This window comes from Vulpes lagopus, chromosome 4, assembly GCF_018345385.1.
Source record: "Vulpes lagopus strain Blue_001 chromosome 4, ASM1834538v1, whole genome shotgun sequence".
NCBI classification, from domain to species: domain Eukaryota; kingdom Metazoa; phylum Chordata; class Mammalia; order Carnivora; family Canidae; genus Vulpes; species Vulpes lagopus.
This window is the reverse complement of record NC_054827.1, coordinates 135,930,428-135,953,112: the sequence shown is the minus strand read 5'-3', so window position 1 is coordinate 135,953,112 and position 22,685 is coordinate 135,930,428. Positions and strand designations below refer to the sequence as shown.

General features: G+C 35.2%; 1 protein-coding gene across 1 annotated transcript in view; it reads left to right on the top strand.

The window, feature by feature from the left end:
• Positions 1 to 426: 426 nt before the first annotated feature.
• Positions 427 to 22,685, top strand: part of DTHD1 (death domain containing 1) — a 61,083-nt gene continuing 38,824 nt past the window's right edge. Inside the window, exons 1-6 of the mRNA XM_041753078.1 lie at positions 427 to 699; positions 2,853 to 3,468; positions 7,361 to 7,688; positions 10,201 to 10,380; positions 11,448 to 11,692; positions 22,205 to 22,369. Coding sequence (XP_041609012.1) covers positions 429 to 699; positions 2,853 to 3,468; positions 7,361 to 7,688; positions 10,201 to 10,380; positions 11,448 to 11,692; positions 22,205 to 22,369 — 1,805 coding nt within the window. The 5' untranslated portion in view covers positions 427 to 428. The remainder of the gene's footprint in view (positions 700 to 2,852; positions 3,469 to 7,360; positions 7,689 to 10,200; positions 10,381 to 11,447; positions 11,693 to 22,204; positions 22,370 to 22,685) is intronic.

Below are 22,685 nucleotides of genomic sequence, written 5' to 3'. Positions count from 1 at the left end.
TATTACATGGGAATCTCATTGGCAATATTGTTAAATAGTTTACCTCTGATTAATAAAGTTCTCATCCAACTATTGAATCTATATTTTGTTGCCTCAAAACTTGAAAAGCACACAGGGCTTCCCATATGCATATTGAATATGTAAAACTTACATGGCGAGTGGGATTGTGTGAGCTAGTTCTATCTCTGTGATTAATCTATTCTGTACACAATGGCAGCCAGGGTGCTGGAACGCCCCTCCTTTGGTCACCTAGTAACTTTTCACTGGTCAACAAGAAGCTGAATAAACCATTATAATGCGAGAAAGTGCTTGGCTGGCTCACTTGGATCATCTCCTAGATTTTAAGAGAAGTATCATCGCCAAGTTTGAATTTACTGAACCTTTAGGCTTTGCTGGCAGAAAAGAAGCATTCCACTGTTGGAGCAAAAATGGATTCAGAGGACATGGGCTCAGGTAAACTAGGCCAAATACTGAAGCAGATTTGGAGACAAAATCTGATGCTAAAGCAGGCCTTCCTGGGTGATAACCCTTGGGAAGGGTCTGGTGGGGCCACCTGGATAGCCACAGTGGTCTTTCTGGGTCAAGAGCTCAGTGGGGCCGTTCACCAACTCTTGGAGCACACTGCAGGGACTCTGCACTCTACCTGCCAGCAGCTGTCTGTACTGCTTGACAAGGAGAATCAGTGTATCTGGAGACAAGGCAAGTATTTCTTTTATTTATTCTCTCTTTGAGAAATGTTGATTGGGTAGTCATTTTGAGATGTATGAAGGAGTGTACAAGGAAGGCTAAGATAGAGTCTTATCCATAAAGGACTAACATCAGAGTACAGGAAATAAGGTAAGACAAATGCAAAATAAGCAAGGGACATTAAGGCCAATTCCACTAAAAACTTAGAAAGAAAGTTCATTAAGACTTCACAAGCAGGCAAGATTCCATTTTTAGAGTGGGAAATAGGGAATTATGCCAGATCAAATGCTGTATTTAAACTGAAGGTTGGGGAAAGAATTGGATTTATACAGCTGGAAATTAGTATTTTATTTTATATTTTTAAAATTTATTTATTCATAAGAGACACAAAGACAGAGGCAGAGACAAAGGCAGAGGAAGAAGCAGGCTCCCTGCAGGCAGCCTGATGCAGAACTTGATCTCAGGACCCCGGGGTTACTGCCCTGAGCCAAAGGCAGACAGTCAACCTCTGAGACACCCAGGCATCCCTGAAAATTAGGAATCTTGAAGGAGCATTCCAGGCAAGGGTATTATTAGCAGGACCCAAGATTAAAGGTAGGAAATTATCCCTAGTTTGAGCTAGAACAAGCAGTTTTTCTATATTGCAATAAGGTATTCTATTTGTAGAATTATTTGAGCTTAAACTCATTATTGCAAAAACATTAGAAAAACTGGGGTGGGCTGGGCTATTGAATTGGACCCCCTTCCCACACCCACTAAGAGGGGAGCAGACTCTTGGGAACAGTCCCACTTACGGATGCTGAGAAGTATGGCAGGAAGAACATTGTATCTGATGAATATGATCTCAGACAAGAGTTGCTCTAGATGAAAAGATGGGGGTATCATGGAATCCAACTCTAAAAAATAGAATGCCAAGGAAAGTGGGCAGGTCTCATTGATCAGGGATCCAGGGGATAACGTTAAGAAATTACCTAGAGGGCAGTTGGTAGACATCAGGGAAATCTGCCCAAAGACAGCACGACCCAGACCTTATCAGCTGGAGCTTATAGGCAGATCTCTAGTCTCTGGAAAGAATTTAATATAGTTCTAGGCAATATATTGAGACAAATATTTATTCATGGAAAGTGAGAAGGACACAACTACCAGAGCAGGAGATCAAAATAAAGATGCTCTTAGGTACAAGACAAAAACACAAGTCAGAATCGGAGCCCAGAGATAAACTCAGCTCGTAAATGGGTGGTTTAATGATGATTCTGAAAATCCTGACCTATAAGGCTATAAATTACATATTCCTTAGTTCAGAATTAAATTATAAACATTGGAGAGTTGCTAAACCTTCAAGAAGTGATCTGATGACCTCAGCTGTGAGCTGTAACTCAGAGGAAGGATGGGCAAAGAAGAGAATGATAGAACATGAGGATGGAGTAAGAGATTATATCAGATCAGATCATGGAAAGGTTTACACCAGAGTGAAGAGGTTTGACTTGGTGTAGCAGCCTTTGAGTAGCCAGTGCACATTCTAATCAGAGAATCAAGACCTGTTACAATTAGAGTTATTTTTTTTGGAAGACTAATTTGAAAATTGTAAATGAATAAGCTCAGCAGGAGGAATAGTGTAAACCTAACTTAATTCTCATAGCAGCCAACCAAGGACCTAATAAAATATAGCATCTGCAACAGTAGAAATAATGTAGCTATGGTATGCCAGCTACCCAAGTCTCATCTGAAGGGTTTTTGCTGAATTTCAGACAAATAATTATAAGTGGATCACTGATAAACAATAAATATAGTACAAAGGAGAAGGAACAATTCTCAAAATCATCCAAAATCATCAAGGAATGATTGAAGGAGATGTTGACTTCAATTGAAGAGTTTTATGAATATGAGGGGACCATGGTATCTGCCTTCAAATAATCAAAGCATTTTCATGAGCAGGGGAGACTAGACTTATCCTGCCACTACAGTAAAGAGCAATTTGTCCCCAATTCCTGAATGTATTAAAAGAGTAACAGTTGTACCAAGGACTTCTCCTTCAGGAGGAAGATAGGCTTAAATGCCTGGTAAGGGTCTTGGTAGGTTTCTATCTTGCTGTACCTCCTTTGATGTCAGTGAAGAAATATAATTTGATTCAGTTTTGTATTTTATTTTTTATGTATCTATTGCAGAAATCTCTACTTTCATAGACTGCCTCATGAAAATAAATGGATATTTGGGGAGCACTGCTACACTTCTAAAGAAAGAAGAAAAAGAGATGTGTAATTTATGCGGCATGCATGATGAATGTACTCCACTGCAGACAATGTCCACCATTCACAATATCAAAGCAGCAGACATTGCTGCAAGAGGGGAACAAAATGTCATAGAAACAGCTACTGTTTCTCCCACAAATGGAGAGCAAAGTTCTTATACAAACCAGGTCCAATTAAAAAAAAATAAAGCACATATGAGTTCAGAATCAGTGGGGGAAAAAAACAATACATCATTGAATAGAGATGTAACAGAGCAAGGGGAGTCCCAGAACAAAATGTTCCCAGATAACGCAGAAAATGAAGATGATAAACAAACAGAACACATGACTGTTGAGAACATAAATGGCAACAGGGAAGAGATGCATGACATAATTCAGACAACAGAAAGAGAAATTCAAGAGACCTCAGAAGGCCCAAGAGAAGAGATTACCACATCCTCAATAACATGTGATATCTCCGGCAAATATCTGAATAGTCTTCTTTCCAATGATTCAGAGAGTCTAAAGCAAAAGAATAACATAATGGAAAAAGAGTAAGTAAATGCAATGTGACAGGTTCTTGTATATGCCTACTGATGGGTGTATTTCTGTAGTTATTATACATAGTATTTATATATGACTAGAATTTTATATTTCCACTTCAGATCTCCAAAAGAAATTGTGAATCAATAATTTAGTTTAAATTAGTCCCAGTAAAATTTAAATGACTGCTATTACTAGTATTTTTTTATAATTTTAGTAAACAAACTTTGTTTCTTTAAAGAAAGAGGAATTGGCTATAGGAGAAAGTGGTTTAAGTGAACCACTTAAGTGGTTTAAGTCCAGAACGTGAACACTCCTCTAAATCACAACGTTTTCAATTATAATAAGAAAAAAATGGGAGGCTATGGAGAGTTCGAATACTAGAAGAGCATTTTCTAGCCTCAGATTTATTTTAGCTATATCCTCACATTTATAAATGAATAAATGAATAAATGAATTCTCACATTTATTTATTTATAATTTATAAATGATCATAAATTCTTAACTTGTGTCTGTAGACTCCGGGGGGCAGGGTAAGCTTTAGGCAGTTTTTAAAACTGAGTGTATATTTTCACACCTATTTTATTTCCTTGGAGATGGTCCAGCGCTTTTACCAGATTCTCAAAGAGCCCATGACTTCAAAAAAAGAAAATGTTGAAATTGACAGATACACTTCATGAATTATCTCCCTTATACAAGGGGATAATAATCCCTATTTGTCCAAATAAAACATAAAATAAAATAAAATATTCACAGCCATAGTTTTCCTACAAAGATCACGCCCTTAGAAGGCAATGAGGAATAATGATAAAAATCATTGCTTTGGGAATCAGACAGACTTAAATTTTATCTCCTGTTTTTTTACATACTAGTGTTGTAACCCTGGCCAGCTTGCTTCATTTCTTAGCCTATTTTCTTCTTTGTAGAAATAATATATACTTCTGGGGATTATTTGGTAAGATCAAATGAGAAAATCACATAAAGGGCCTTGTACCACACCACTCTGCAGATGTTCAGATGTTCGAGCTGCGCTGAATGTTTGTATTTGATTTCACTCTCAACAATCCTCAGTTTCTCTGCCTCCCACATGCTTCCAGCCTTCATGTAACCCCTTTCTGCCTTGATGTTCTTTTCAGGTGTAAAATACCATTTGCACATCACAACTGAGTCTTCAATCTCAAGCAGCTCATTTTGCTATTTTGACCTTAGTTATCTCATCAATAAAATGAAGAGGTTGAGTGGGGTTAGCTGTGAGGTCCCTACAGGGCTGGGAATCTAATGACTTTTATAGATGTCATGGAAGTACATTCAATGCATGAAAGAACCCATAGTTCCAAAGAATTACTGCCTCTGCGAAATAAGCATTAAGTTAGTTAATGTGAAGTTGTCCATTTTATTTGAGAAAAACATTTCATATTCGCACATTCAGAAATGACTCAAAGCATCAGCTAATGAGTCACTGCTGAACCACTCCCTCTACTACCTCCCTTAGGTGTTCCCCAGTTTGTGATTTCCTCTTCTTAGCATCCAAACCAATTGTGCTTGGCTTGCATATGTATACAGATGACTACTCCTTTCAATCCTTTGAGCCAGAAAGCCATCAGGCTATTTAAAATATGTGTGTCATCAACAAGACCTCACTAGCAATCTGTTGTGATTCTTCCCTGGAGAGCTTTCTGTGAGAAACCTATCTCTCCTAGTGTCCTTGTCCCAGTGTGTATAGACTCAAAGGGAAACAAGAGTAACATAAACCAATCTGATTACTTTAGCTGCTGGACTAGATCTATTTGACTAAGGCTAGAGAAATGGAAGCATTTACAGGTCTCTTTACTCAGTTCATCTATCTGTCTTTTAGAAGAGTGTATGCAGATAGTTTCCAGGGCACAGAAGAAAATAATTTTTGAAGTTATACAAGGCTGGGCCACTGTATTCTCTATTAAACAATTCAGAAATTGTTTCACACTTTCTGTAGTACCATTATCACCATCATCAGAGAATATACAAACAGATCAATGTACTGGGTAGTTTTCCTTCTAACTTGACAGGTTCAAAATTATAAATATAAATAAATAAACTCCTCTATAATTTCAACATTTTTAAAAGATATCTATGTTAAAGGGCATTGTAAAATTCAATTTACTAAGAGTTGAAAAATAGTTAAAAGCTGATTATTCTCGAACGGGGTATTCATGCTAAATTTTTATTGATGCTCTCATTTATCTTTGACATTCCCAATACTTCAATCATTTCACTAATAAGAAATGAGAAATATTGAGAAGAGGAGAAACTCGAGCTGATAATTTTAATGTAGAGACCTACGTTATGGAGCATGCATTTTATGCTAACCCCCTATTATAAGAAGTTTAAATATTTCATCTCATTCCATCTTCATACTATTATGGATTAGGTATTAGTTTTAGTTTGTAATAGATGAAGAAGCCAGTGCTTTGGAATGATTTGAGTATATTATGTCAGAGTTTGGGCTTTTGTACTAAATACAGATGGATTTGATTATTGATTCTGTGACTTACCATTGGTATGAGTTTCAACAAGTAAAATTTTCTAAGCCTCAGTTTCTCTATTTTAAAAGGTGATGACAGTAATACCTGCCTAACTCCCTAAAGAGGATTAAATGAAACAACTTGTAACCTAAAACCTGAGCACCTGGCTGGCTCAGTCAGTAAAACATGTGACCCTTGATCTAGGGGTTGCAAATTCAAGCCCCCCATGTCAGATAGAGAGATAACTGAAAATAGTATTTTTTTTTTAAATGAAACAATGTATAACCTAAAATCTAGCCCATAGAGAGAGCTAAAATATTGGCTATTTTAATAATTATTATTGATGTTTAAGGTCAAACAAATAATGATTGATCTCAAATTTGAATTCAAATATTTAAGACTCTAAAAGCTTTGGCAAAGGTGATGGTTATAAAAAGCAAGAGTACGACAAATGGTCAAAAGAGGCTTTTGTATTGATTCTTCAAAGATTGTGAATATTTTGCTTCTAATTATCCTGATTAAGCATAGGTTCATAGTACTTTTGTATCTTTCTCAGGTTTTCTAAAAAACATGGTAAGTATCATCATTTGATATAATGTGTTTGGATAATTCCAATACCAGATATATATTTATCCCCTTTCCTCAAAATTTAGTAAATGATTCAGGAATTAGTATGTGGTTTATCAAAAAGCATTAGTAATATTTAGATTCATATTGTAAAGTGAATAAAACTGAGAAATCAACTACATAAATAATAATAGCAACGTCAACAGTAACAATAGTAATAATAACTCATGTATAGAATACCTACTATATGTCAAGCACAGCTTTTTGTTTTGTTTTGTTTTTGTTTTTTTCAAACACAGCTTTTTAATTATTTAGTATATATTAGTTCATTTAATTCTCGCAACCTTCTTATGAGACAGATATCATTTTATTATAATTTCACAGTGAATAAACTGAGGCACAGAGAGGCTGAGTATCCTGCCAAAGGTTACAGGGTTAATAAGTGGAAGAATTGGGATTCACACCAAGACAATGTGGCTCTAGAGTTTGTGCTTATTTATTTATTTATATTTGTTTTATATTATATTTTTTTCAATTATTTTATATTTTTTCAAATTTTTATTTGAATTCTAGTTAGTTAACATATAGTGTAATACTGGTTTCAGGAGTAGAATTTAATAATTCATCACTTAGGTACAGCACCCAGAGCTCATAACAAGTCCCCACCTTAACACCCATCACCCATTTAGCCCATCCCCTGCTCGCCTCCCTCCATCAACCCTGTTTATTCTCTATAGTTAAGAGTATTTTATGGTTTGCTTCCCTTTCTTTTGCATTTAGCCATTTAGTGCATAAATCAAATAATTGGAAAAATTATGTCTTTTTTTCCCTGCAGGTATTTTGATATGCTGAGTGATAGCAGCCCCCAAGTGTCTTGTTATATTACAGCACCATCATATATTCTACAATATCTAGAATGCCGGATAATTAACAGCATGAGTTCTTTAATAGTGAGTGATAATGAAGAGTTGGTCAGTAATGTCATCACTGTTGAGTGCTCAGATACGGAAAAGAAAATTCCATTTCCAATATGCATTGCAATTCCATTTACTGCACGTTACAGGGGAAATTACAGAGACATCATGGTAAAAATGTCTGACATAAACCTTCAATCAAGTTACCTAACCCCAAATTCACTGGAAGGAATGAGAGGAAGTTATAAGGTTGGTAAATCCTTGGCTACATCTACATTTGCTATTTGACTCCTCTACTAAATATTACTTAGACTACCAGATTGTGGATAGATGTAATTGCTCATCAGTAGCAAATGGAAGGGTTGATTAGATTAATGCTAGTGAATTCACAGAGTTTTTGCCATCTTTTGATCTTTATGATCAAAGAATAGAAATTATTGGCCAAACTTAGGAATGAAGAATGTGGGTCCAGGACCCAGCAAATGTTGTATTTTCTCCCAGGAAACAAAATCTAAATCATGCCTTAATGAATGTCATGCCTTAGACTAGCATTAGACTAACATTTGTAATGTGATAGACTCTGCCTAAGTTTAAGAACATTAGAATCCTCGGATGATACTAGCTATATTTTTATCATTCATCAGTTGGAAAAATATGCAAAAAAATATGAACAATTGTATGTGTGTGCCTTGCAGTAGTTTTTAAGTCTATAGATCGTGCCTGATTCATACACAGAAGACAGTATATGTGGTAGTTAGGATGTGGGTTGTGGAGGAAGATTAGCTGGGCTTGAAATCTGGTTCCTGCACTTCCTTGCTGTTAGTGTGGGTAAATTATGTAACCTTTCCATGACTCAGTGTCGTTATCTTGAAAAATGAACACAATATTAGTGCCTACCTGATAGGGTCATAGGGATTAAATGAGTAAATTCACTTACAAAAATAAAATGAAGCCTATAAACATGTGTTAGCAGTTAATACATTACCATTTTTCATGGTAAACTATCGTAATAATTCAGGGTTTCTTTATGGTCACAAATTCATGTTTTGATGACAGGTTATAACAGTTATTAAACTTAGCATACAGTTGATGGGAACTAAGGTTCTTCCGTGGGACACTGAATTTATTTATAAACAAAATATTTGTCTTTTTAGTTTTATGTAAGTCGTCATTTGAAGTCAAAGGCAAGGAATAAATATTTTAAAATTCCACTAAAGAAGAAATTCTTTATATCTCTTCTTTTTCTTTTTTTGAGTTACAGACAAGGTTATACGGTAGACTATGAAAGCTAAGCCTATTCTAATTACTTATTCCAATTCATGTCACTAACATATTTTATTTTATTTTATTTTTTTTTTTCATATTTTATATTTAGTCTAGAAAGCCTGTATGTCTGGTCAGCATTGCCCTTGACTGTGGTTTTTTTTAATCTTGATCAGTCTGTGTGATTGTCACTGTTGATAGTGCATGTGACTTTCACAAAATGAGCAGGCAAGATATTTTGTAAATGGATCATCAGAGCAAAATGGAAAACAAAATAAGAGGACCATTGTCTACTGGAAAATATAAGAGCATATACTTTTTATAGTTTTCTAATGGTAGTTATCTCTATTTTTAGCTCAAAAAATTTTAAACTCTGGATTCCTTCCAAAATTTTATGCAGTTCATACGACATTTAAGCATTCTAATTCTGGAGTCAGATAAACAAACCATCATCAGAGTTCTGTTCATGACACTCCCCTGCTTAAAAACACTTCCGGTTCCCAGCATCTGCCAAATGTGCTCTAAATGCACAATCCACTCTCAGTTCCGGGAGGACATTTCTTTCTTACCTCTCAACATTTTCCCTTCAGCCAATGAATAACATTCATCACACCCTGAATTTTCTCAACAACAGATTCACGAAGTGATATTGTGAAATGTCTTCCTTAGTCAGTTTTCAAATGATAGATTATTTTCCATTGTGATTGTCCCTGAAATGTTTATGTGTGTGTCTACATGATTATCCACTCATGCTGGGGTGGAGCCCGGCTGGTGTTTGGGGAAACATGAATAGATCAAATGACTTTTAAGTCTTCCTCTTCATTTTAAGCTTTGGTGATTACACCAGTAGATAATTTTGTTTTCCTTTATGTACCCAGTTCCTTTTTGTGTGATAAAAAAGCTTGAATACATGCCTGCAAATATGCATTACAAATTTAAATGTCACTACATAAAAATGAAACACAAATGTCTCTTTTCATTTGGGAGTCATTTGCTCCCACTGCACGAAGGAGACAAATAGAGAAAATGACTTTACTAAGAGATTGTGAGTTGTTTCAGAAGGAAGAAATTGCTGACAGAACAGGTGTTCTAGCTTTGGATAAACTACCCAAATAATGAAATTTGGAATTCCCTAAAACAGTATTGAATTTTCTGGCTAAAGGCCAATATTTAAAGTTTATCCTGGTAAAGGAAGATAGGATTCCAAAAACAGTTAATATTTGTGAAAACATTAAATGTGAGTGTCCATTCACTGTACATTTTTGGGGGAATTTAATTTAAATTTACAAATATATTTATTTCTCTCTTTTCTATTGTGTAGTTCAAATTTGAGAAATTCATATTTACTTCTACTTCATTTCATGAAATGACCATCCCTTTGGGGTTAATGAAACCTTTCAACTGTGGGAGATTACAGGAACAGCAGGTAGTGTACATACAGCAGATACTCCTAGAACAGTGCTGGGTTAATGTCCTTTCATGTTCTCAATCCATACAGGGGGCCTGTGCTGAAGTGAAAGTGTACACGTTGGGTATCTTTTCTGTTGTGTCTTGTTTAAAGAAAGAGTCCTTCACAGTAACAAAGAAGGGCCTTACTCTTAAGCCAAGCATGGATTCCCGAGTGTCCTTAAATTACCCTCCAGGAGTTTTTGGCTTGCCAGTGCTGGTACAATTAAAGGTAAATATTAAAAACCGGTGAGTTTCTTCTCATAGATTTTGTGAGTCATCAAACATGGTCCAAAAGGGATAAAGAAGGTACAACTATTTAGTATACTCGTAAGTGAATTCTTTTATACTTTAAGTGACCTAATATCCAGTGATAAAGTGATTTGGAGCATAGTGAATCTCATTCCAAAATAAATCCCTGCTTTATTTGAAAGCTTTCTCAGCCACGTTTGTGTATGTGTCTGTGTTTCTTAATGATATTTATTGACAAAAACATATTTTGAATATCTATGATAGAACTGATGCCAGACGTTGGGACATTCATAGGAGTCAAGATTTACATCTGAGGGGAGGCAAACAGGAAGCTAACAATTAAAATATTTATGACTATGAATATTTGGTTATATTTAATGATAAAACAGCCCTTTTCTGGAATGAGGACTTAATATATCCAAACACTATTTACAAGGTATACACAAGATATACTGGAACATAATTGTACATTTTAGAAGATATACTTTCTCAATATTTTCTGTCTTGCAGCTTTGATTCTTCCCCATGTTCTCTTGTTTTTCTGTTATTGTAAGTTGTTAGCAAAGAAGAAAAATTAGGGAAAAAACATATTATGGGCAATGTATTCATAAGTATTTTCCATAAACTTTGAAATTTTAGAATCATGCTATTTTTATTAGCCATTCTTATGTGAGAGGAAACAAATAAACACAGTCTTGTTTTTCTAGTTTTTAAAGATCACTTGGTCTAACAACAGTTCTAATTAGAAATTATGTAAAATGTCTAATTTGTTTTCTAGGTCATTTTGTTGCCTACAATTAAGAGTGCTTCTCAGTTATTTATAACACAGGATAGGGAACCTAGATTTCAGGAAGACTTTGTATAAGGGGGACCAAAGGCTGTGCTTTTTAAATAAATTAATGCAGTATTGATTCTAGTCAACAGTGCATAGGGAAATATTTAAAATTAAGTTCTATCTAATTTTCAGAAAATTGGCATAGATATATGCTGATACTTTGCATCTTTGCTATTAAAATATATGAATATATGTATTTTCTCTTTATTTAGGTCCAACCAGTTGATCCATCTTTGGTGGCATATTTAAAAACACAGCAAGATACTTCCTACCCGATAGTATCCACAAGCCCTGTGATCCATGTTAAACACCCATCAATACATCCTTTCCAGAAGCCAGTCACTGTATTCCTACCTTGTTCTCCACACCCTGATAAAAAGACTCTTGGTTCTGAGATAGACCCTAAAAGAACGGCCAGTGCCACAACAAACAGGATCATACCTTTATACTTCAACCGGTGAGTTAAATCCTAATATTTCTGATTGACTTGATGATAAAGAAAGAAATGTAAATAATTGAAAAATGTAATTCAATGTCACATATTTAAATATCAGTATTATTATTAAAACACTATGAAACATTTTAATTTAGAAATAAAATATTGTAGATCCACAAAAGGTAATGATTTTAGCTGCAATGGGCCCAAATATATATTATGTGATGAGGTTGATACAGAAGAGGTAAAAAGTAATCCTTGGTTTCAAAGAAATTATGATATGGTTGATTATAAAGATGTGGTGTGGTGATTTTAATTTCATATTTAAGAGTGTTCTGTTAATGTAGGAAAAGGATTAATCTGAACTTTTCTGAAACAAATTAAATTTTAGTCTGGATTTGCCATATAGGTGGATTCTTTCCTAATTTTTATGATTAAACAAAATTCCCACCAATAAGATAAATATACATATTAAATTACTAGCCAGAAATGAAATTCTAAACGATATACTAACAAAAAGGATACACAAAACAATCTTGATCTTAATTACTGTTCTTTCATTTAATATTTGTTTTCTTTTCCTAATGAAAAAGGTAGAAAGGAGCTTTGTTATTCTTGAAAGGGTTTTTTTTTTTCCCCCTGAAAAACTGGGAGAGAAACAACTTCAGACATTGAAGTGAAAAACTACTGTTAATTGAGAAGCTACTGTATGCCAGGCTTCCTGTGTATATTGTCTTATCTAATCTCCCCACCACCTTATCTGCATTTTATTAGTAAGAAGACTGAAACCCAATGAGATTAAGAATTTGTACAAGCACTTATATCTACCAAGTGGTGCAATCTCGGATGCACCCACATGTCTCTAGATCTACTCATGACTCTGTGTAACCATCAATTATTTAGTTTGAAGTTGCAAGGCTAGAAATTGAGAAGTAGATTATTTGTTCTTTTCCATTATGTTTGCAATTTAGAGCAATAGTAGAATATTAGGCTGTGGGTGGGAGAAGAAATTAAGTTTTCCCTTGTGTTAGAAAAGTGAGAAAAAAACGTACAAATATATATGTGATCCAGTTATATATACTTCTGCTACTTGGAGATTGAGCTATCTATCTATCATCTATCTATGTATCTATCAATTATCTATCTATCTATCTATCTATCTATCTATCTATCATCTATCTATCATCTATCTATCAGTGGCAATTTAGTTAATCCACATCCCTGTGTATCATGGTAAAGTAAGATTTAAAACCAGAGATATTCTGGAGCTTCCAATTTAAAATGTACCCAGTCTAATAGAGTAAGACATTCTTTTTAAAATATTCCCTGAAATACATTCTACATATATTTATATATATAATATATATATACATATATATAATATACATATATTTTTAAGACAAGAACTTAATCTTTAAAATGGATTTTTACCAGTAACCTGTTGCTAGAAACTGGTAATTTCTACTGTATATAGAGGATGGATGGCAAAGGATAAATAAAAATAATTTGTGACTGATATGTACTCAACATCATAAAACAAAGCAGCTCCATTTGCAAGAAAGATGATAGAAAAATAGTTTGTCCATCCCTTATTGTCTCTTCCCATAGTCTGAAAAATATAAATTTATCTCTGCAACGCACGGATATCATTTTTTGAAACTGATTAGATCAGTGTTCCTTTGCCCCTCTTTTGCTATATTTCCATATCCCTCAGAAGTGACAGAGTAGAATGCAGAAAGAAATTGGAGGCATGATTTTTCATTGTCAAAAATGAAATTCCTACAAGTATAGGGATAAGTGTAAAGACAATAAGAGCCCTAGTAGAAATCATGCTGAGGGAGGCATATTTTAATACGTTTAATCGATTCAAAACATTTTAATCCTAGCTATCCCAGGTAGTAGAAGATTACACATGGCAATCCAGATAAATTATACTCAGTAAAAATAATTAGACACTGAAAATTGATTTATAAATTATACACATGGATCTGCTCTCCAGATCTATAAGAGATTCAGGTGGCTATCAAACTGGAAGTACATCGATAAATTTTCATTCAAGAGTAAGGGAAAAAAAAAACCCAACTCCAATCCTACATGGTTTCTCAAGGGAAAAAAAAATTAATGCTAATCAAAAAGATCTCAAAAGCAGAACAAAAACATCAAAAAACAAACTGTACAAATAAGGATAAAGGACATCATCCTGATGTTTCACAGTAACATGAATAATGAGAATCACAGTTACCTGGAGAGTATTATGGAAATCTATTTTGGAAATTTAGTAGTATCCAGTAAGCAAAATTTCTGAGAAGCAGAAAGTCATCAGGATAGATCAGAAAAACACAAGAGGACAACAGGATGAAATACAAAGATAACAAGCAGAGATGAAAAGGGACCAAGGTATGATAAGGAATCATTTGAAGTGATGTCACCTAATAATTATGGGTGCCATCAAAGGAGCAACAAAAACAACCATAAAAGAAGCAATAATCAAAGGCATAGTTGAATTTAATTTCCTGATGTTGATTAAAGCCTTGACTTAGAAAGTGCTGATTGATTACTAGGTACAATTATGAAAAAACCCCCAACACATACATAAGCATAACACAGAAAATTGAAACGTTCATTTAAATAAAACATAATTCTATAACAATCCATTCAGCAGAAACAGGTTAAGTGAAAAGGAATAAAATCAATCTTGCCTCAGTTTCATTCATAAAAGCATAAAAGCAGAAAGGAAAAGTTTATATGGCAAAGGATAACAGAAAAAAAAAACAAGAAAACAGCATGGTGGTGTTAAAAAGAAAAGGTGATAGAAGTAAAATCTTCAGTTATCTTCAAAAGAGTTTAAATGGCTTAAACATAATCTACACTGTTGTTCATCTTATGTAAGTCTTTAATATTTTTAACACCTCCTATGCTATTTTCGTAGGATTTTCTTAGGTTTGTCATATATATCTGTTTTTTTTTTTTTTAATCAGTTGTTTCAACTGTTCATTTCACTCATTGTAATCTTCATTGCTAAAAGACTATTGGGGGATGCCTGGGCGGCTCAGTGGTTGAGCATCTGCCTTGGGCTCAAAGCGTGATCCTGGGTTAGGATCTAGTCCCCCATCAGGATCCCAGGAGGGATCCTGCTTCTCTCTGCCTATGTCTCTTGTCTCTCTCTGTGTGTCTCTTATGAATAAATAAAATCTTTTAAAAAATAAATAAAAGGCTATTGGCATATTTTAGAAATCTTATTTTCCCCAAGATGATCTGTTTTTCATTACGCTTTCTATTTCTTTCTTTGTCCCTTTAATCATTGTAAACATACTCATTTTATGGTTTCATTAAGATTATTCTATTACCTACCTATTGACATGATGTTTACTATTATCTGCTAGCGTGGTGTAATCTAGTACATTGTCTGTAATGCTGGTTCTATCCTTAGAAATTCATTTCCAGATATTGATAATGATTTTTAGTGAGATCAACTTTTCTTCTCTTCCCTCCTGCCAAGAGCTGCTTTGCGTTTATGTCGATTTCTTGAGCCAATGTTTGAAGAAAGTTTGGTTGGTTTTGTTTTTTTCTCATTTCATGGCCAGTGCTGCCCTTCTGGGATTCCAGTTTTATGACTAAGTTCCAGCTATAAGCTAGAGGCTGTATCTAATGTACCTGATAACATGTTAAGCTGTAGCTCCCACACACCTGGTGCGTATGCGTGGTTGGTGGGGCAGGGAATGTGTGTGGAGGAGGCTGATGAGGATAGGAGTATCCATAGAATCAGTTGCTGATGTCCCTTAGAGAATTCTAGTTTTCTGAGATTATTTTTTTTAAAGATTTCATTTATTTATTTGAGAGAGAGAGCATGAACACGAGTTGGGGGGAGGGGCAGAGGAAGAGGGAGAAGCAGACACCCCACTGAGCAGAGCGCCCTATGGGGCTGCATCCCAGAACCTGGAGATCATGACCTGTACTCAACGCAGACACTTAATCGTCTGAGCCCCGCAGGCACTCTTAGCTTTTTGAGATTTTTGTTTGTTTCCAACTTTCTGAGATTGTTTTGTTTGTTTCCTTTTAGCTTCTGAGTTCCTCTACCTTACTCCCTGTGTGTCTATGTGTGTGAGAGAGATTTTTGTCCAGCATTCTATGTAGTGGGAAGATGGCCATTTGTCACCAGTTCAATTGGCCAAAGTACCAATTTCTTTTTTCTTCTCCGTTTCTTTGCTATATATGCTCTCTCTGTTAGAAAATCCTTTTTCTATCATGATTAGGTGAAGAACTCTGGTTTATTCTATAAGTGGTAGCTCAACCCGTTCCTTATCTATCAAGACATTCTAAGATCTCCAGGAGGGATTGATTTTTTTCTCTCTTTGCATCAGTCCTATTCTTTGTGTACATCCCATATCATACTATAGTATTATTAAATTATCTTTTCCATTTAGCATCACTCAGCACAAGTACAACATAGTAGGTGCTCAAAAAATGTTGCATGAATTAAATAAATTAATGAATAAATGTGTGGAAATGTAAATAGTATTAGTAATCCTTCTGTACTTTTTAACAACGTTAAGTTAGTATTTTATAATATGCTCTGTTGTTATTAGTGCTAGATATGGTAGATGGATTTTCTCTATCCAGTGGAACATAAGCCAGTAAAATGAGACCCTCTATTAGCTGTTTATTTAACATACTTTTACCATAGGGTGAAAACAGTTGAACATTTTCTATGGAAATAGGAACACAATGAAGCATTTCATTCTATGCCTCATAAAATAAAAAAGACAAAAACTAGCTGATCCAAAACATAGTCTAAATATTAAGAATTAGAGGTCTTTATTCCATCACATTCCTTTATGTCTGAATGATTCCTGGAAAAAGACAAGAGTCATTTAATTATAAGCCAGGAAAGATTTCTTGACACTAATGAAAGGTGAAATTAATTTATTAAATAAAAACTTATACCATATTATGCAAGAAATATTTTAGAGAGTTAGATGGGAAAACATTTTGCTTTTGCAAAATGCCATGTCTGCATAATGCTATTGGTTTTAAGATTATCTTGTTCAAATATAATATGTGAGTCATACACAAGAATATTTGTAAGGGCACCTGGGTGGCTCAGTGGTTGAACGTCTGCCTTTGGCTCAGGTCATGATCCCAGGGTCTTGGGATTGAGTCCCACATTGGGCTCAGTGTAGGGAGTCTGCTTGTCCCTCAGCCGATGTCTCTGCCTTTCTCTGTGTCATGAATGAATAAATAAAATCTTAAAAAAAAGAATATTTGTAAAGTTGATGTGTCATATCACGTAAGAATAAAATAGACAAGTTGGTAAAACTACTATGTAACTTAAGAAATTGAAAAGAAACTATTCCCCAGAATAGCCAACACAGAAGAACAGAGTTGGAAAGGGGGCACTATCTGACTTCAGGACTCACTATAAAGCTCTAGTAATCAACGCAGTGTGGTATTGGTGAAAGACTAGGCAAATAGATCAATAGAGCAGAATAGAGATCCCAGAAGTAGATCTGCATATACATAGTCAACTGATTTTTGACAAAGGAGATAAGGCAGTGCAATGGAATAAACACAGTCTTTTGAACAAATGGTACTGGAACAAGTGGATGTCCATATGCCCCCCCTCTGCCCCCCCAAAAAAAGTCTAGACACAGACCTTATAATCTTCACATAAATTAACTCAAAATGGATTATAGACATAAATGTAAAATGCAAAACTATAAAACTCCTAGAAGATAATATAAGTGAAAATCTAGATGACCTTGGGTATGGCAATGACTTTTAGATACAACACCAAAGGCACAACACATGAAAGAAATAATTGATATGCTGGACTTCATAAAATAAAAAAAAAAAATCTGCTCTGGGAAAGACAATATCGAGAAAATAGGATGAGCCACAGACTGGGAGAAAAATATTTTCGAAAGACACATCTGATAAAGGACTGCTTTCCAAAATATACAAAGAACACTTAACAATAAGAAACAAAAAACCTGATTTAAAAATGGTCCAAAGACCTTACCAGACACCAAAGAAGATCTATGGTCGGCAAATAAGGATCTGACAAGATGCTCCACGTATGTCATCACTGAGATGCAAATTAAAACAAAATGACACGTTGATACACATCTATTAGGAAGGCCTGAACCAGAATACTGACAACCTAAAATGCTGGTGAGGATGTGCAGCAGTGAGAATTCTTATTCATTGCTGGTGGGAATGCAAAATGGTACGGCTACTTGGGAAAACCGTTGGTTTCTTACAGAACTAAACACACTCTTTTCATAAGCACTTCTTGGTATTTATCCAAAGGAGTTCAAACCATGTCGACACTAACACCTGCATATAGATATTATAGTAGATTTATTTATAGTTGTCAAAACTTGGAAGCAAACAAGATGTCCTTCAGTGGGTGAATGGATAAATAACATCCATACAATAGGAAATCACTCAGTGCCAAAAATAAATGAAGTCTCAAGTCAAAAAAACCAAGGAGGGATCTTAAATGTGCATTGCTGAGTGAAACAGGCCAATCTGAGAAGGCTACATACCATATGGTACATACTGTATGACATTTTGGAAAGGGCAAAACTATGGAGAAAGTAAAAAGATAAGTGGTTGCCAGAGGTTGGAATGCAGGAGGGACAAATGGGCAGAGTACAGAATATTCTGGGATCCCTGGTGGCTCAGCGGTTTAGCGTTTGCCTTTGGCTCAGGGTGTGATCCTGGAGACCCGGGATTGAGTCCTGCGTCGGGCTCCCTGCATGGAGCCTGCTTCTCCCTCTGCCTGTGTGTCTGCCTCTCTCTCCCTGTGTCTCTCATGAATAAATAAAATCTTTAAAAAAAAATAGAGAAGATTCTTAGGGTGGTGAAAACACTCTGCATGATATTATGATGGGTACAGGTTGTTCTGTATTTGTTCTAACCTATAGAATGTACATCATGAAGAGTGATTCCTAATGTAAACTATGGACTTTGGGTGATTATGATGTGTCAATATAAGTCCACCAATTTTAAGAAAAGTACCACTTTGATGGGGGATATTGATAATGCAGAGTCTATACATATGTGTGGGTAGGAGATAAATAGGAAATCTCTATATCTCCCTCTCAATTTTGCTATAAGCCTAAAACTTCTATAGAAAAAAAAAATTTAAAAAGGAACTATCCTCAAAAAGTTCCCAGCAATGTCTATTTCTACTTGTGGAACCTTGGAACAGATATTTTATTATCTTCAGAAAAATCTGAGTATCTTTAGTTGTGTGGCATTAAGGCATTTATCTCAGAATAACGTGTCGGGGCACTACTGGACCTGAGAAAGGCAGTCTGGAGTGGACATCTGTTGTGTTGTCGCACCAGCCACTTTATTTTTTGGGAATTGTATCACAAATTCTGGAAATTGTTCTTTCCATCTATGTGGATGTAATGGGAGTTCTCATGTTTTTCAATGTCCCTGTTAATTATAACTGAACACTTGACACAAATGGGGCAATTATAATTCCCTTAATGCCTGGAATCTTGATATGGAAAAAGTCTTGAACTCAAGAAATAGCATGGTCAATTATTCTTGAATAAACAAATTGATTTAATAAATGTTGATAATGTGTTATGGAACTCTTAGTACATCAGGATGTCCTGTGGAGTGTGATCAAGGGCTATTCACTTTAGATAATACTAGTGAAAACCTGCTAATAGCATATGGAGAAGGAAGAGTTTATTTGCAAAGTTGTTAAGAACAGCTAGGATAAATACAGTTACTGCCAAATCATTTAATTTCAGGATGAAGTAGAACTATTATCACAACAAAGTCTAAATTTGAGCTAATGAATGTGTTAACTAGCTTTACTATAATAATTGTTTTACTATATATATATCTATTAAACCATCATGTTGTACACCTTAAACTTATACAATGCTATATGTCAATTACATCTCAATAAAGTTGGAAAAAATGAAATCTAATTTTGGTCCATATTTCAATAAGGATTCTTTTGAGTTCAAGTGTCAAAAAAGCAAACTCAAAACTTTAAGGAAAAAGGAATTCTTTGGTCAGGTGAATAAAGTCTGGGGATGTATTTATCTTTACCTTCCTCTTAAACCAGAAAGAACCTAGTCTCTCTCTTTTTCTTCTGCCTTCTTCTGTGCCAATTTCATTCTCTCACAGTCTTGTCCCTCATGCTGGTGAGATAACCACATCTTGAGAACTCCAGGTTCAGTGGAAAAGTAGAAGGTTCCCCATGGATATGCATAAGGGCCCTGAAAGTTATTCTCACTCTAGATCAGTTTCAAACCCATCATTGAACAGATCACTGGGACCAGAAGGAAGATGCCCTATACGGGGCAGGCTGGGCTAAGTTATGGGATAGCAACAAACTTGAATTCCTAAAGCCTGTTGACAACAATCTTTACATGTCACACATGCTTTGTTGCCATCAGAGGCAGGCTGCTTCTTGCTTATCCTCATCCCAGGACTCAGGCTGAAAGGCAATCACTTTCTGGCTACGATCATGGCAGCAGAAGAAAAACCTTTGGGTAGATCCACATACGCAATTAAATGTTTGATCTCCAAGTGACATTCATCATTCATTAACCAGAACTAGTTATGGCCCCACTCAACCTTAGGGACAGGAAGTGCAATCCTATCATGTGCTCAGACTGGAGGAAAATTGGATTTTTTTTGGCTGTCTGTATTAATGAATGCCGAATGCACTATCTGCTTCAAGTTTTACACCCACTTGGACCTGGGAGTACGGTCAGTTCCACTACAGCTGAGAACTGATAGTTACCCACAAAACTTTAAGCAATTGGTAGAAAAAAAAAAAGTAAGAATTGTCATCAGAAAAAAAATCAATAATACATTTGATTAAGTAAGTTTCTAGTAAATGATCCAAGTTTGAATTTAGTTGAGCGTATCTTCCTGTGTTAATAAATTCAATTCCAAGCATTACAAAATTTACAGTATTTGTGGTTTTAAAACAAAAGCCAAAAACTAAATGTTTTCAGTGGACATTTTAAATCTAGTTTAGCTCCTAATTTATGAGTCATAGGACAGCTCAATCTGTAAAAACTAAGGTGGTTTTGAAACCATAACTTAATTCTATTCACAAATAAAGATGTGGGATTCACACGTACGTTTTACTCTGAGTAGCTAGCTAAAATGGTTCTGAAACCCTTGTGGGTAGTAGCATCTTGAGAGCAAGTTTTTTTTCCTCTAAGATGTTTAGTATCAGGACTTTTCTTCTTTTGTGAGGAACAGATATCCATTTAAACGAATTCAAGAAAGGAGGAGCTTATTGTAAGACTGTTCCATCTCTGGGACTACATGGATTCTTCCTTTTATATATATATAAATTTATTTCTATTATTGATGTTCAATTTGCCAACATATAGAATAACACCCAGTGCTCATCCCATCAAGTGCCCCCCTCAGTGCCCATCACCCAGTCACCCCCATCCCCTGCCCACCTCCCTTCCACCACCCCTACTTTGTTTCCCAGAGTTAGGAGTATTTTATGTTCTGTCTCCCTTTCTGGTATTCTTTCATCTTGATGTTTTCCCTTTTCTCTTTTAGCATTTCTTCTATCTTCCCTTTCTTAATAATCTCTCTGCATATTGTTTTCCTAATCCGGGGCACCTCCACTAAAGGACAACAGTGACAAGTTATAATTTCTGAGCCTCTTAGTCAAATTCTAAACACAATGGATAAAATTTTCTGGGTGTTGAAAATTGGTTTGTGGTGAGTCAGTTCAGCTCTGGCTGGTGAAGGTAGCATGTGGTACATACAACCGCCCCTGTCAGGGGATTTGAGTGGAGCAGGTTAAAAAGGAAGAACTGGGCTAATTGGCGATGTCTACAGTAGGAAGTAGGATGAGAATATTAATGCCATTAATGCTTACTACAATTATAAGTGCTTTACAAATACTAATTTAGTTCTATGATATAGATATTGTTATGACTCTCATACTATAAACAAGGAAATGGTGATACAGAGAGATCAAATAACTTGCCCATAGTTGTATAGTTAATAAGATGCAGACCCACCCAGGACTTGAAAGTTGGCAGTCTTCCTCCAGAGTCTATGGTTTTACCCATTAGGTTCCTCCACTACTCGTAACTCTCCTGAAGCATCTTGATTTACACCAGGGAGTTTATTAATGTTTTGGGGTTTCCCCTTAACTCTTTTTCCAGTAATAAAATGCTTCTCATTCTCCAAAGCTCATATCACATATTAACATTTTTCACTTTGCAAGCTTCCCTGAGCACTTTCTTTCTGCCACTAAACCATCCTGCACATTTCCTGAATTACCTGCCACGCAGATCACCTTGTCCTGTATTTGGATACACAGTAATACTGTGAGCTTCTGCAGAGCAAGGACTATGTATTTCTTATCTTTGTATTCCTGGTGCATGGCGTAAGCACATAGAATACACTTAATGTATTGTTATTGGATTATTTACTTAATGAAAGAATAGATGCATTAAATAAGATTTATGCCACACACATTTTACCATTTTCTCTTTTGCTACCATTATATAGGACAAAAAGCACGACCATAAGGAACCCTGGGAACAATGCCAGTGAATCTTTGAAATTACTGGGATTCAGAAGCCAAGAGAGTGGTTGGTTTGGGCTTGATGATGTTGTGGTGAGAAACATGCAGAGTGGCTTGATATCATTTGAATTGTGTGAACATTTAGAGAGGTAATACAATAGCAAACAATAAAAGTTGATGATATTATATTCTGATGATTTATAATTGGTGTTTACAGAAATGGAATTACAAGATTAAATTTTATTCCTCAAATAAGAGTATCAATAGTTCTTTAGGGTGTGCTTAAAATGTAAACCAGAACTGATATGAATATGCTATCCATAATTTCATTCATGAGAGTTTAAAAAGTGCTTTTGGAAACCACTCATAACTTAGATGTATTGTTTAAGATTCCTTTTAACTCCTTAATAGTTTTAAAATATCACCTTTAGTTATGAAATTCCATAAAGACAGTAATTTACTGCC